The sequence below is a fragment of the Meleagris gallopavo genome, chromosome Z (genome assembly GCF_000146605.3).
Source record: "Meleagris gallopavo isolate NT-WF06-2002-E0010 breed Aviagen turkey brand Nicholas breeding stock chromosome Z, Turkey_5.1, whole genome shotgun sequence".
NCBI lineage: Eukaryota > Metazoa > Chordata > Aves > Galliformes > Phasianidae > Meleagris > Meleagris gallopavo.
This window is the reverse complement of record NC_015041.2, coordinates 12316293-12333424: the sequence shown is the minus strand read 5'-3', so window position 1 is coordinate 12333424 and position 17132 is coordinate 12316293. Positions and strand designations below refer to the sequence as shown.

Below are 17132 nucleotides of genomic sequence, written 5' to 3'. Positions count from 1 at the left end.
CTGTTCACACAGTCCTTTTGGCAGCATGCTTTTCAAGAGCTGCTCAGAGGAAGACGCTCCCAGCATGGCCGACCCACCCACTGGGCAGAAACCACAGCACCGCCATGACAAACGTGCTTTTCCTCAAACAAGGTTATCGGGAAAACATGGACATTTCTGGGCAGTTTGTTCTCTCAATTTGCAGATTGCTCAATAAGAAAACACTTCTGATTCATCCTACACAATCCATGTTCCAAAAAATAGAAGGGAGAAAAAGAAGTATGGAAATAATGGCATAAAAACTTTTATACTACTAAGCCTCCAAAACAAATTTAAAACAGATGTATTTTTAAAAGTATTTTTTTTCTACAAACTGGACCATATTCAAGTCATTGCTTAATTTTTGCCAAACCAGAAAAAAATATGCCAAATAGAGAGCTTTGATGAATGCGCAGGTGATGTCATTTCAAAAAGTCCTGGGACATTTAAGGGGGGAAACAACTTATGATTTCACCTCTGAATGAGAACAGTCTGCTGTTTATTCAGACTCAGTGCTTGAAAACAATACTAATCTGGTCTACAGAAAATGAGATAATTTTATTTATTTCAACAAAAGAACTGTTTATATCTAAACAAAGCTGTAGCACTTTTTCCTTTCATATTGACTGTGAAGTATGAAAACACCCCTGCAGTAACCCCCAGAAATTATTTTTGTAGAGTCATTGCAACATTCTGCTCTTTGCAAGATTTATAGATTAGTCTTGGTCTTCAAATTTTTGTTCATATTCCTGTATCTACCCAGAGAGCAAAATGTGAATATGGAAATATGATCCTGTCCTCGGGAAAATGAAAAAGATAGGAACGAAACAAAAATATGACTGTCCTTCTGTTGCCTCAGTGATCATTGCTTCCAACTTTCCTTGATTTTTATCAGCACACAGTGGAGTATATGAAAGTCAAATATATGGTGGTCAAAGGGAAGGCAACTGATCATTCACCTGGGCTTGAGCAAGGCCTTTGTCTTGCTCAAGCGTGGTCCCCCACCACATGCTTATCTCCAAATTGGAGGGATGTGGAAATGACGGGTGGATCACCCAGTGGATAAGGAATTGGCTGAAAGGCTGCAGACAGAGGGTAGTAATTAATGGCCCTATGTCCAGGTGAGGCCAGTAATGAGCGGTGTCCTCCAGGGGTCTGTCTTGGGACCAGTGTTCTTTAACATCTTTATCAATGACATCAATGATGGAATCGAACCCTCAGCAAGTTTGCTGATGACACCAAGCTGAGTGGTGCAGCAGACACGGTGGAAGAAAGGAATGCCATTCAGAGGGACCTCAACAAACTTGAAAGGTGGGCCCACGTGAATCTAATGAGGTTCAACACAGCAAAGTGCAAGTTTTTACACTTGGGATGGAGAATCCCAGGCATCTATACAGACTAGAAGGAGCAGTCCTTGAAAGCAGCCCTGCAAAGAATGGCCTGGGTGTCCTGGTGGATGAAAAGCTTAATGTGAGCCAGAAGTATCCTGGGCTCCATCAGAAGAGGGATGGCCAGCAGGGATAGGGAGGTGATTGTCCCTCTCTATTCTGCCCATGTGAGGCCCCATCTGAAGTACTGCATTCAGGTCTGGGGTCCCTGGTACAAGAAAGACAGAGAGCTGTTGGAGAGGGTCCAGAAGAGCCCACAAAGATGATCAGGGAGCTGGAGCACTTCCCCTACGAAGACAAGCTGAGGGAGCTGGGCTTGTTCAGTCTGGAGAAGAGAAGGCTGCGGGGCGACCTTATTGCAGCCTTCCAATATTTAAGATGGATTATAAACAGGAGGGAGTCAACTTTTTACAAGGATAGATAGTGACAGAACAAGGGGGATGTTTTGAGCTCAAGGAAGGAAGGTTTAGATTAGATGTCAGAGGGAAATTATTCACAGGGAGAGTGGTGAGGTGCTGAAACAGGCTGCCCAGAGAGGTTGTGGATGCCCTATCCCTGGTGGTGTTCAAAGCCAAGTTGGATGGGGCCCTGGGCAATCTGCTCTAGTACTAGATATGGAGGTTGGTGGCCCTGCATGCGGCAGGAGGGGCTGGAGCTCAGTGATCCTTGAGGTCCCTTCCAATCCTTAAGGTCCTTTCCAATCCAAGCCATTCTATGATTCTGTGATTCTATGATATCCTTCTCAGTGTTCCTAAATGTCCATTACAAACAGCAGTTTGATGAACAAGGACCATGCCATTATTTTCTCTTGTAAATTGTACAGAACATAGTGTGGGTTTTAGGAATTATCTCCCAGATACCATATCCGATTTTTCTGCTTGCTACCTTTCATATAAACAGATGGAAGTGATTCGTTCTGCCATGCTTTTTTGGGGTGATCACTAATTCAGGCACTATCTAGTACTGTATCACTGAAAGAGAAATCTAAAGCTTTGAAGTAATTGGTGGCATTTAGTGAAAATAGCATAGCCAAAGATGAACTCCAGAACATTTCTTCAAACTTGAGCAATATTACCAGCCCACACATTCAAGTACAATGACCTGAGTCATCTTTCTCTGACTTCATATAAATCTATACTTAGGTCTCTATATTTTCTTATTTAGTACCTAAACATGTTCCCCCTGTTTCACCATCTTGTCCTAGAGCTTGCCTTTCTTCCCCCACTCCTTCCCAGCATGCCTCCATACCCGTCCCAACAGCATCTCCACTTTGTTGATCATTTGCTATATTCCCTACAGACGCTTTCAGGATAACCCAAAATATATTCTGCCTGCTCCTTCCAAATCTCTTAGGAACGTATAATAACTTGGGAGCAGGTTATATTCTTTGTACTTGTTTTATCTTCTTAGCTACTTCTGTTTATACAAAATTAAGCCCAAGTATGTCCCCAATGGGTTTTGCTATACAAAGAATGTGTATGTTTACTTTTCCTCCCATATTGTCACATTCAGCTCTATGCCAGTTATCTGAGAACTATAACACTAGGAAGACATCCCAGGCCAGCAAATCTTGGCCTCTGATACTACTGTCAACATACTTATATCTTTTCTTCTCTGTACTGCGATTATGTAAGAGATAAGGAAAAAAAAAACATAAAAGCACCCATATTCCAGACAGAGAAGAGACAGTATCAGTAATCTCAAAGTGCTGGAATTCAAATTTTGAGTGGGCTCAGGAACATACAAGGTCCTTGAGAAAGCACATACAAAGAGAGCAGTTTAAGAATGCTCTGCCACCAGCAATCCTAGAATGATTCTTTAAACTACAAAGAGAAATCCTAGATAGCAGGACTGATAAAAGGTCATTTAGTGTATTCCTATAGGAATATAGCTGTACCTAAACTGTACATAAATCAAGAAGGGTGTGGGTGATCCTCTAAGTTCATGGCAAACATAAATATTTGTTATATTTTTATTTGAGACTTTCACCAAAAATATCACTCACTGATGGGCCCAAAGTTTGTCTACCTGATTCACGGGCTTTCCGTTTGTTTGATCTAACACTGACTGAATGCAATTATCTCCTGAATCGGTTAGTTTACACAGGAGTTCACCCGGTCATTCTCTGGCAAAAAGGTCAACAGATACTTCTATTTTTTTCTTTGCTTGGAAAGGAATGAAAGTATTGAAGAGGTTGACTACAGAGAGATGGAAGAAGACATTCTTTTGTACAACAAGGTAGCTGACGTGGATACCTCAGTGTTTACAGTTCTGCATCTAGCAGTTAGAGGACATTTAGTTTTCATAGCATTCATCATCAGAGCACCTGTTATCCTGTTTACAAAGTTAACTACCAAAGTGGGTGACATTGTGCAATTGCTGCTGCCTGAAGAAATACTTGCTACCATCTCAGTGACATCATTGGTGGACAAAGGGAAGGCAAGTGATACCCACCTGGACTTCTGCAAGACCTTTGACATGGTCACCTGTGACATTCTTACCTCTATATTCGAGAGATATGGATTTGAAGGGTGGACTATTTGATGGAAAAGGAATTGGTTGGAAGATCACAGCCAGAGAGTTATAGTCAATGGCTCTGTGTCCAGGCGAAGGACAGTAACAAGCAGTGTTCCTCAAGTGTCTGTTTTGGGACCGGTACTTTTTGACATCCTTATCACGACATATGATGGGATTGAGGGCACCCTCAGCAAGTTTGCTGGTGACATCAAGCTAAGCTGTGCAGCTGATAAAACAGAAGGAAGGGATTCCATCCAGAGGGATCTTGAAACTTGAAAGGTGGCCACTTGTGAACACAATGAGATTCAACAAACAAAGTGCAAGGTTTTGCTCTTCGGCCAAGGTAATCAATATAAACTAGTAGAATAACTACTTGAGAGTAGCCCTGCTGAGAGGGACTTAGGAGTTCTGGTGATGAAAAATGTGACATGAGCCAGCAGTGTGCACTTGCAGCCTGGAATTCCAATGGTATCCAGCATTCCAACAGAAGAGGGGTAGCTAGGATGAGGGAGGTGATCGTCCCACTTTATTCTGCCCTCATCAGACCCCATACTGCATCCAAGTCCGGGGCCCTTGACAAATGAAAGATGTGGAGTTTTTGGACAAGGTCCAGAGGAGCGCCATGAAGATGATTCAAGGGCTGAAACACCTCTCCTATGAAGACAGGCTGAAGAAACAGGGCTTGTTCAGCCTGGAAGAGAGAAAGCTGAGGGAAGATCCCCTGCAGTCTTCCAGCATGAGAATTTATAAACATGAGGGAAATCAACTTTCCACATGGGTAGATAGTGATAGGACAATGCAGAAAGGTTTTAAACTAAAGGAAGGGAGAGTTAGATTAGATGTCAGGGGAAAGTTTTTTACTGAGAGAGTGGTGAGGTACTGGCACAAGTTGCCCAGAGAAGCTGTGGATGGCCCATCCCTGGAGGTGTTTAAAGCCAGGTTGGATGGGGCCATGGCCAAACTGATCTAAATACTTGATCTAGTGGATGGCAGAGGTTGGAACTTGATCCTTGTGGTTTTTTCCAACCCAAGCCATTCTATGATTCTATGATTCTATGGTTCTATGGTTCTGTGATTCTATGATTCTATGATTCTATGAACTTGTCATTCTTTTCTTACAGAATGACTAAGTAGAGAAAGAAATAAAACAAAAATCCCAACATTTTTCCCCAGACCATACCTCCAGCACATTGTCAAGAAGAAAAACATATGCAAACAGATGCACTTGACTGAGAATCTCACATTGCCAGGCTTGAAGATTTAGCACCACAAAACCTGCTCTGCACTCATAGTGAGGTAGAGCAACAGAGAGGGATCTTCAGTAAACCAGGCTGAAGAGATTTGTCAAGAAAAAGTAGAGAAAATCCTGCTGTAAGTGTTAGCTAAAATGTAAGACTGATGTTAGAGCAACTTAACCTACTTGTTGAAGGAAAAGACTTTGCATCAGCAATGCCTTCAGAGAGACTGGAGCTGCTAGCAGATCAGAGTACAGTAGACAAAGATGGAGATGACTTTTTGAAGTAGGAATTAAAAAGTTGCAGTTTGCTACTCAAAGGAGCGCCGAAAATAAATGACTACAATGCAAACCGGAATGAGTTTTTTCTCCTTTTGAGGATACACACATACAAAGTATTTTAAGAGTTCAGCAGTTTTATTATTTACAATCAATTCTTACATTTTAAAACATACATGATTGTTATGTTGTGTCTTTTATCTATTAAATAATGACCATACTTAGTATCTTGAACTTAACAATCTGCAGAATTCATTGAGTTTGGTTGTGTGATTTACCTGATTTTAGCATAATTGTTCCTTTGACTGCATAATACTCAAACAAATGAAGAGCTTACAGAATGGATTCACAATAAACTTCCTGTATATGAACATATGGGCTAGTCCATTAATGATTAATTACATCACCAAGGATACATCTGTAAATAAAATGCTTGATAGAAAGAGAGGAAAAGAAACAAGTCAAAGTGAAAGTCAAAGCTTTGAGTCAAATACATATTTTTAAGCAACATTTACCTAGCTCTGTCCAGCTATTTAAATGTTTTTTTCAGTAAAAGGCTTTCATACTCTCCCAGGGTTACAAATTCTTCCTGAAGTTCTCAAAAGGTTTTCTACCTCATTTGGACATTTCTGGACAGCTCTTCAACACAACACAAAACTTCTACACAAAAATCCATCTCGTTAAAACTGTCACAATGCAAATGTAATGATAAATGGTGGAAATAAAACAAACGTTTGAATAAATAAAAGCCTTTTCTAGATAACTTGATTCAGAAATCAGAAACATGAAGTTTCTGTCAAAGCAGGAAGACAAACTGTCTTATAAAAGGTCAGTGTAACTGAGTTTGAACAATGGATAAGTTTGGAACAACGTTTGAGCTCTGCTGATCAAGTCTAGTTAAAAATAGGTTCTGTAGAATGGTTTTAAATGTAGAGATGAGCTGACAAAGATGTAAAAGACTCATAAGTACAGTGTTAGTTCTTGTGGTGACAAGAAAAAAGGGTACACCAACCTCCATGCAACTTCTATGTTGCAACATTCATCAGCCTCTGAAGCCAATCATTCTGTAGCCAAGAAAAAATACTTTCCTGATTTGTTACTTCTGTTGTATTTGTCTTTCCTACCTCATTTAAAATTCTTGCTTTTAGAAACAAACTTGTAAATATTTACAAAACAAATCATACCAAACAGCAAAAGAGATTAGAGAAATGCTTTGATACTAAAACAATGTGTTTCACGTAGCCTGATCATATAATTCAATTTTGTATTTGAGTGAAGATATGTAAATACAAGTGGTGAAATGTGATCCAGTTTTACAAGGTCATATTTCAAACAAGACAAACCAAATCCAAATGCTCTAATTTTTGTTTACTGTGGTAAAACTAAAATTAATAAATATATTAGCACTTGGAGATTTTTGGTTATTCCTGAATAAAAATATTAAAATGTTCATAAAACCAAGTGTTTGACCGTGGATGAAAAGTATACAGCTGGCTTTTAGTGCTTTTGCTATTGAGATATATTTTGTTTGATCATTCATAACACCTACTTCTTTTCACATAAACAAATGTAAAACTTGTGTTAACTATTAAGAAAAAGCTCCTTTTTATTCTGTTAATGGTTTATCAATACTGCAGTAATAACAAAAACCATAAGAAACGAGGCTTATTACATTTGTAGGTAATTAGGCTGTGGTTTATTTCTGTATTTATTTACAATTTATTGATGCAAAGTGGCTTATAAACAAAAATTTCTTACAGTGCTTGCCATCGTGAAAAGAATATCTCTTGTAAAGCCAGACAAAAGCCATAAGACCACTTTACTCATTAAAAAAAAAGAAACACTGATATTGAAAGTATATAATTTCTAAAAAGGTAAGAGATAAGTAGAAAACAGGAACATTTTTTTCTGTGCAAAGTTCTTAGTACCTCAAATATATTAGATAATTTACATAATAAAGTTTCAATGTTCCTTGTTCTAAATCACATCAGATAGTATCCCTGATAAATTATTTTCAAGATGGCTATAAACAGACAGACAAGCCTAATGAAATAGTAATTTGTAGAACATTCAGCATAGTACAACAGAAAGTCTAACACTGGTCCTCTGGAAATAACAAAAAGGAAGTTAGATGGATGAGCACTGGTTACCTACCTTTGCAGAGATGTCTGAAACAGACAGATTAGAACAAAAATGAAATGTACAGAAAAGTAAGGCTGAAAACCTCTTAAGTATCATTCAAAGACCACACTAGATTGCCAGTCCTAGCCTTTACAGAAACCCAGTACACTACTTCTTCTTTGGTACTTCTCAGACAAAAACAACACAAATTTCATTTCATTCATCCTAAGACAATTTGTGTCCTAGAGCTGAGCTTTGAGTTGAGCTTTCTCAAAGCAAGAAAAATTATGAATTTCAATAGAACTTGTTCTGACTTGAAAGATTCCAAGTCTGAAATACTAATTAAGTTACAATAGTACTGTTAAAAAATGATAGACCAGATGAAATGATACTTCATTGTGCTTTACTGTACTCCAATCCAGCACAGTTAGCATCTGGCTAACAAACTGCTGTGATCATGTAAGTAAAACTGAAAATGTACAATTAAATTGTAAGTAAAGCTAATGCCAAGGACAGCAGTGCCAACAGAAAATGTGAATGAAGTGGACATAGAAGAAATTGTGAAAATTGAAGAACAAATTCAAATTTTTGTTCCCCCCCCCGGGGCTTTCTTGGCTGAATGTGATGCAATATGGGAGCACTACATTTTGGACCTGCAAGTGTTTTCTGAGTGCTTTTTACTAAAATTCATTTACATATCTGATGCCAGCACTTAAGAAGCAGCTTAGGCATCTAAACAAGTGCTAAAATCCCATCTCTTTTTTGCATTTTTTAACATAAATCCAAGACACTTGGTTGAGACCACAGGTTTCTCAGGGGGTGAACAATGTGTGTGTGGTTTAGCCCCTGAATAACCGACTAACATTTTGGAAGGATTTAGCATTCCCCTCATACTGAGAGGAAAATTCTGGTAACAGGGCTCCAGGCTTAGTTATGTCCCCATGATATGAAAGTCTGCATCTTCTTTCCCCAGCTGCAACATGGGAGTAGTCACATACTTATTGAATTTCATCGGACTCTTGTGAGGAAATTACTTTAGGTCACTTTGTAGAACACTCAGTATTTATTAAGTCTGCTCTCACCAGCAGGTATTAATTACTCTTTTATTTTGTAAATAATCTGTAGAGCTCTCTTTCAGCTGTTCTTAAGGTTTTCCAAAGAAAGAAGCCTGTTAGTAGCTTCAGAATGTCTTGCTAAGCCTCCAGTTATTTGTGTTTGTCAGCTTCTCCAAGTTGGAAATGGAAGAGTTGCATTAAACATCCAAGATGTGACTCAAAGAAATTCCTCTGTCTTTGATTAGTTAGAAGTACATCTGCAATGTTGAGTTTACAATACACCACATAATCTCAAATGCAGATCTTATTCTGTCATCTGGACCATACGTGTTAGTGTCAACAACAGCAATAAACAATACAAGACACAGCTCACATAAACATTTCAGAAATCATAAGCTTAATCATTGTTCAGAATTTGAACCAAGCTATGACTAACCTCTTCAGTACTATAAGCCCTTGGCTTATTGACTTTGAAATTTTTCCAAAAGAACGTGTATCCAAAACCTGAACCTGGAGATGAAAGAGAATTCACGCAGCATAACAATGATGTGAACAGCAATAAACAACTTTAATAGTTGGTCAACTATGTAACTGAAATTGTGTTGCACTGCAGGCCTTTCCGAATGACAAGCTCCTCCAGCACTGAGAACACTAATGCTCTGAGAGGATATTATTTATTTCATTTTATTGGTTACTTCTCTCACTGAAGACTGCATGATTGACTGTGCTGCTGTCCCTCTACCTCTGGCTTCCTGAAGGGATTCTGACAAACAACATCAGTGAGTAAAGATGATTAAGAGTTAAACTAAAGGAAAAAAAACCTGCAACAACAATCAGTGCAAAACAATTGCTGAAACTAGAACCTAAAAATGTCTGTAAAGTTGGTCTGTACATACAAATGCAAGGTTTTTACATACAAATATCAGTCTGACGCACAGCACTTTCAGCTCCCAAGGCCAGGTAGATTCTCAGTGCACTTCCATTTGTGTCACTTCCCCTCATCCTGTCACTTTCAAACAAGAAAACATGGATGCACTGGAAAAGAGAGAACCACAGCATGTTCTCTGTTCTGAGGACAGTCTAGACTTAACCTCTGATTATTTTTATGTTTTTGGTAAAAGGCAAGAAGTCAGAGGATTTTCCAGTGTTTCAGATAATAAACCGAATTAATGAAACTTATTTTGCTCTTTTGTTCCATAAATATCCATTAGGTCAGGGATGACTACATTCTAATATTTCATGTCCAGCTTTTATGAGAATCAAAAAGTTCTTACATGGTGTTTTAGACAAAATCTGTGACAAGCAGGTTATTTTTGTAGCTCTATTCCTCAGGCAGAAGCGTGACAGTCAGCAAAGATCTACACCTTATCAATACCATACGTAGCAATGTGCATACCTGAAGCAATTATTACTTACCAAAAATAACTGACAATATTTGGAAAAGCAGGGAGGGAAAAGCTCTTAAAAAAGACAAAAAGAAAACATATATTTTCAGACTACTGGATATTAGTAAGCATCTCAATATCCTCCTTTGGGAATGAAATAACAGTCATTGACTCAAAGGAAGCTAGGAATTATTGCCAGTAGAGAAGTCTGACTGTTTGTTCCTGAGAAAGTAGCACATATGAATCACTGAAGGAACTCCCAGAAAAATATATACTCAGTCTACAGTCTGAGTTTTGAAGTGCAGCCTTAAAGTGCAGTTACCCACAAGGCCAAGTTAGTGTAAGAAGGGAAACAGAATCCTCAATTAATTCATTGTCTGGTCCCTGAAAATGACCCCCAAGATCCCCTAGGTGGCCAAATGTTTTGTATCATTATCTGGGCACTGGCAGATTGGCAGTTTCACCAGGTGATTTTTTTAATGCTCTCATTATTTACTGTCTCTCACTGCTTTGAGTAGATGTCAAAAACAAAAGCTAAATTAGCTATCATGTGTCACTAATCATGGTAGAGTAGTCATATAAAATCATTGTTCATGAGTGGGTGCTATATTTAAGAAAACACTGTCTTGGCAAGCAGACATCTTTCACTGTATGAAGCTGCAAACCACAAATCCATTCTTTTCACCGGCTATTCTCCCTGATACTCTTAGAATCACTGAATATCCATAGTTGGAAGGATCATGAAAGCCAACTCCTGGCTCCACAAAGGACCACCCAAAAATCAGACCATATGTCTGAATGCTTTATCCAGATGCCTGTTGAACTCCATGCCATCACCACTACCTGGGTGAAGAAACTTTTCCTGATATACAACCTGACCTTCCCCTGTTGTAGCTCCATGCCATTCCCTTGGGTCCTGCCACTGTCTCCAGAGATCTGCACTGCTCCTCTGTGAGGAGCTGCAGGCCACAACAAGGTCTCCTTCAGTCTTCTCCTCCCCAGGTCGAACAAACTAAGTGTCTGCTCTATATATATCTTCCCCTCCAGACCTTTCACCATCTCTGTAGCTATTCTCTAGACACTCTTTAATAGTTTTATGCCCTTTTTGTATTGTGGCACCCAAGTCTGCACTCATTACTGGAAGTGAGGCCTCACTAATGCAGTGCAGAGCAGGGCAACCCCTTCCCTCACCAGTGCTTAGTCTGATGCTCCCCGGGATATGGTTGGCCTTCCTGGCTGCCTGGGCATTCTGCTGACTCATGTTCAAGTTATTCTTGATCAAGACACCCAAATCCCTTTCAGTGGGTTTGCTATCCAGAGTCTCATCCCCCAGTCTTTACATACAGCCACGGCTTTCTTTTTGCAGGTGCAGAATCCGGCACTTGCTCTTCTTAAACGTCATACGGTTTGTGATTGCCCAGCTCTCATAGTTGTCCAGATGCATTGCACATGACTTGGGTGAGGGGCTCCCCACCTCTGCCCACAGCCACTGTGTTGCCAACCAGCTGAGAGGCATATTCACTGCTTTCCTCAATGCCTTCCAGGGTTCACAGGATGTCTGTGTGAAAAGCACTTTCTAGGCCCAGTAAATGGAAAAGAAGGGGTTTATTTTATCCCAGTGCCAGGCAATGTGCTGCACAACTACTGTGCAATTGCTGAAACCTGTAAAATTAAGATTCTTCTTCCTATTGTTATGCTTTCAAGCTGCCAAAAGAGAGTTTTAGAGCTTTAGATGATATTTGTGCCCTGAAACATGAGCCCTTTCATCTATGGATATTCAAATGAGGCTCTGGATGCTCTAAGGAGGATTTTCTGAACACCAACCTGAGACACTGGGCCCTGGAAAAGCAACTTGGAACCCGAAAACGAGAGAGTGACCACAAAAGTTTGGTTTTGGAACCTGAGAAAAGGGTCTCTGGACCCTAAGTTGGTCTTCAGACCCCAAGAATGATTCTTTGAGCCCAAAACAGCAGCTTTGGTCCTATAGGGGAAGCACTGGGCACTCCAAAAGAGGCTCTGAGCACTGTAATAGTGGCTTTGAATCTACAAAGAAAATGATTCAGAGCCTGAAAAGAACCTTTGCGCCCCAGAAATGATGGTCTACAAGACCTGTTATGCTATCAAAGATAACTGTTATCAAAGATTTGCTAATCTGAGAAGATTAGTAGTAGACAACTGGAACTGGCAGAAGCTACAAAATGCTTTTAGTAGCTGGAGTCAGAAAACATCATGCAAGGCCTCACTCAGCTCAAGATAATGACAGGTAACTGAAGTTATCCTACATACTTCTTCTGCTAGAGCTAATGTGTAAACAGAAAAGACATTGAGAATGCTTCAGGTTTATTAAAATATTGCATGGCCAGTTATCAAGCTAATATTAGTCTGTGTTTTCTGTAAAGGAGAGGAAGTGACTGTGGCCTTCCCATGTAGAGTTGAGACCGACTGCTGTCTAGTATACTTCTGAAACATCTTCTACTTAACATTGTTAGTACAAAAGTTTCTGAAAGCAAAAAAAAATTTTGAGATACTTTAATATCTTACCAGACAAGAAGCCCATGCAAGCTGCAAGACTCAAATATAGCATAGTGCTCCTGACTATATCTGCCTGCAAACACAGACGTGATGAAAAACACAAAGCCGGAAAAAAAAAATCATATTTAACTGTTTGCCTTTCCTATGAGATGAGGAAGAGATCATTTGAAAATATGCATATCACACTTTTCTCTAAGTAAAAAAAGGTTGAATCGATCCTTAAATAGTTGCATCAAATTAATTCAACTGATCCAATTAATTCAACTAATTCTCTTGAGCACATCCAGGATTTAGTGTTCTTTTCTTTCTACAATAAAAGTTGCAAGATAATAGAATAAGAGTGACTGGGACCATCAGATGGTTGTGATAAAGGTAAGGAATTAAAATAATTTCTTCAAAACTGCTGTCTATTTTGAGATTAAAGCCAAAAATCACCAACCTGTGAAGTCAACCATAACAAGCAATCATCACTAGTCAACACAAAATCATTGTACATATGTTTTCTGAAGCAAGATGGCTCAACTATTTTATCATGAGACTGTAATAAAAAATGATAACATGCTTCTATGACAGAGAATGGAGATTAAAGAGACTGATTGCTCTAAGTAGTGTATGTTAGTTGAACAATTTGCTAATTCTTCCAAAGTAGAGTGATTTATGAGCTCCTGATCCAATTTAAAATTGGGCAGGAGGATTTTTTTCTGCCTTTTTCACCGGCAAACACACAATAGAATATGTTTTTTAGGTATTTTAGGAGTACATCAAAGAAGGAGCATATAAAATATTTCACGCTGATGTAACTGCATGAATCTGAATGGAATTACTCTTAAGATAGACAGAAGAGTTTAGTGGAATTACTATTTATGTATGTGTACTACTTGGTTGAAACAAAGACACAAAACCCATTCTGGTTTAACCCAGCATGTGGCTAAGCATGACACAGTCATTCTCTCAGTTGTTCCTTCCCAGTGGGATAAGGGAAAGAATCAGAGGAAAAAAAAAGAACATTTAATAAGATAGAGAAAAAGAAAAGGATACTAGTTACAACTATACATATGTATATGTATATGACTATGTATATGTATATAACAAGTGAAGAACAAGCAATTGCTCACCCACAGGATGTCTATGTGAAAAGCACTTTCCAGGCCCACATGGAAAGGAAGGGGTTTATTTTATCCCTGATCGGTGTCCATCTAACACCCCAAGCAGACTCCAAGAAGCTGAAGAGAAAAAGATCATCTCTCACCCTCTTCAAAACTTCTTCTGCATGATGGTATGGTATGGTATGGTATGGTATGGTATGGTATGGTATGGTATGGTATGGTATGGTATGGTATGGTATGGTATGGAATACTCCTTTGGCCAATTTCAATCAGCTGTCCCAATTCCATTTCCTCCCAGCTTCTCGGCCCCTTTGCAAATGGCCTTGGCTTAGTACAACACTGTTCAGAAAAAAACAATAAACATCGGTATGTTATCAACATAGTTTTTCTCCAAGAATATCATATCAGACTCTCTAAAGAGAACACTTCCAGCTGAAACTAAGACAGTTCCAAATATATATGTTTCAAAAACATTACACAGTTTCTCTCATTACAAACATTTATTATAATTTCTATTACTAAAATGCTTAGGATCATCAGTCATGAATGAAGACTTTGTTTGAACTACTTAATGCTTCAACAAGAAGGCAATCTCTGTCACCACAGTATGAAACAAGAGGAGAAAGTTATAAAAATGGCAATATGCATAGGTGACTTTGTATATCAACAGCCTATCCTGGAGTTCTTCAAATCTTTTGATGTGGTCTTACACCATGTCCTTATCTCTACATTGGAGGGATACAGATTAGAAGGATGCAATATTTGATGGAAAAGGAACAGGTTGGATGGTTGCAACCAGAAGGCTGCTGTCAATGACTCTAAATCCAGGTGGAGGCTGCTGATAGTAGTGTCTCTTAGGGGTCCATCTTGGGACTGGTACACTTTAACACCTTTATCAGTGACTTAGAGGATGGGACTAAGAGCACCTTTAGCAATTTTGCAAATGACACTAAGATGAGTGGAATTGGCAACATCAAAGGAGGGGATGTCATCCAGAGGAACCTGGAATTATCATTGAGATCTCTTCCAACCTAAGCAATTCTATGATTTATGATTTATGATTCTACAATTTAGCCTTTGTCAAGAAGTATATGCTCCACTTCTTGTTTGGCTGATTTCCCCTTTCTTGGTAACACAGCACAGAAGAATTTAAAGATATATACATGTGCTATCTTAACAATGAACAGACATTAATTCATTTAAAACGCCCTACAAATGTACCAAGGATAAATAATACCATTTTCGAGAAAGGAATATATATGTTTGAGGATGGAGCATGTTTTAAACAGTGATTTAGTATTGTGAATAAAGCCAGCCTGAACTAAATATCAATGCCATTACTTTTTGAAGACTTTAAGACGAAAAACACATATTTTTATGGAATATATTGGAAAATAATGAGACTAATATGAGAAAATAAGAAGCTAATGCAGAAATAATATGTCTCAAAATTTTCTAAAGGAGTCTATTGCAAATGGTTAACCACACTTTCTGCTCACTACCCTGCCCTGAACAGTATGGAGGATATAGTCGAGAAAAAGTAAAACTCATGTGTTGAGATAGATAGTTTAAGAAGACTGGAAAAGAAGGGAAAACAAAAATAATACCAGTTGCTTTGTATATACATATAACAAGATTTTAATATATATAAACAAGTGATTCACAATGCGATTGCATAAAACCCAAAAAGTCAGAAGGATCGTGAGGCCCCGCTTTCACAGTCTGTAGTCTTACGGAAAATTAAGATCAAGCGAGCTTTTGCCCTTCTGCTCCACGGGAGGCTTCTGGCCTCCCTGAGCTCGCCTTAGGACACCTGCGTTACGCTTTGACCTTTGTACCACCCCCTGCTGACTTCAGCCATTCCACAGGCAGTGGGCAGACCAATTCCGCCCCCCGTTTTATTATTCAGCATGACACCATGTAGCATAGACTATCCTACTGGCCAACTTTGGTCAGCTTTCCTGGTTCTGTCTTTCTCAGCTTCTTCTGCACACTTAGCTCCTCACTGGCAATGTAAGAAGTTGAAATGTCCTTGGCTCTGTGTAAGAACTGATCCATAGCAACTTGAAACATTAGAGTATTATAAATATTATTTTTCTCCTAAATCCAAGGGACAGAAAAAATTTTCTCAGGACAATACCCACCTTGCTATTTATACCATTTCTTTTCATTTACATCATGCTCAGGTCCCACCTTCCCATGCGCTCCAATTGATCACATTTCCTGTCTTTTGATACATACGCACACAGTTCATTCCCTTAGTTCATAGGCTATCCTTCTAAAATGTTCATTGGATTTATATAGTCCAGGCCTTTGGACTCCTTCTGTCATAACAGTCCTTCAGGGCAAGATAAATGGCACACTGTTGGACTGCTGCATGCTGTAGCCACTTCTGGCTCCACCAGAAGTAAGCATTCATTAATTTGGGTGGTTCTTACTGTAATATAATTTATAAAGAATACCAAAATCACAGTAGTGATTACATGCAGTATTATATAACAACACCATACAATTAAAATAATTTTCTATTCTCTTCCAACATCAGATCTGTTTGAGGTATGCACCAGACCTCCTCATCCTCCCACTTTACCTCCAAATGCACCCAGGTCTTGAGAGAAAGCAGCCCCACAGATGAGCTGGCCTTTGCCTGAGATAGGAATAATCCAGACTGTTTTACCCAGCATATTTTTCATATACACTACAAGGGCTTAATCCCCTCCTGCTGTACATAAGAGGTTTCATGGGGCAGGGCCAGCTCGACAGGCAAATCCCTGAGTATCCCAGTGTTTGAATGTCCCTACACCCATTGCTCTCAATGTAGTTTTTAACAGTCCATTCAATTTTCCTCAAGGCTTGCGTAGGAGAGGGAATGTGATACATTCACTCAGTGCCATGATATTTGGCTCAGGTGCCTATGATGTTCTTTGGAAATAAGTCCCACTATCTGACTCAATTCTTTCTCAGGCAGCGTGTCTCCATAAGAATTGCTTTGGAAGGCCTAGGATAGTGTTTCGAGTAGTGGCATGTGGCATGGGATATGTTTCCAGCCATTTTATTGCTTTTACCATCATAAGCACATGTTGCTTGACATAGCAAGTTTGTGGGAATGAGATATAAACCACCTTCCCAGCCTCCCCGTATTTGTATTTCAACCATCATTCTCCATACCAGAGAGAGGCTTTAGTCAGTTGACTTCGTTGCTCGCAGCTTATGTTTTACATTCACAGATTACTTGTGTAACAGTAAATGTGTAACAAGTCCAGTCCTCGATCTAAAGCCCATCTATATGCTGGAACCATGATGGACTGAGGTGTCTACTGAGGCAGAAATATTCACCCATATGTTGCCAATCCATTTCTACTTGAGCCTCTTCAATCCAAGCAGCCCTGTTGCATCTTCTGGTTGTTTTGATATTTTTTGGAGGCTCAGCTCTTGGGTATGTGGGCATCTACATGACCAGTGAGGCCATTCTCCCTGTCCACAGTGTAGAGCATGTC

At 39.2% G+C, this 17132-nt stretch overlaps 1 protein-coding gene across 1 annotated transcript in view; it reads right to left on the bottom strand.

Annotated features, from left to right (window-relative positions):
- LOC100548465 (NAD(P) transhydrogenase, mitochondrial-like) overlaps positions 1–11399 on the bottom strand; it is a 99478-nt gene extending 88079 nt beyond the window's left edge. The window contains exon 1 of the mRNA XM_003213440.3: positions 11342–11399. Within this exon, the coding sequence (XP_003213488.3) occupies positions 11342–11399 (58 nt within the window). The remainder of the gene's footprint in view (positions 1–11341) is intronic.
- Positions 11400–17132: the final 5733 nt, after the last annotated feature.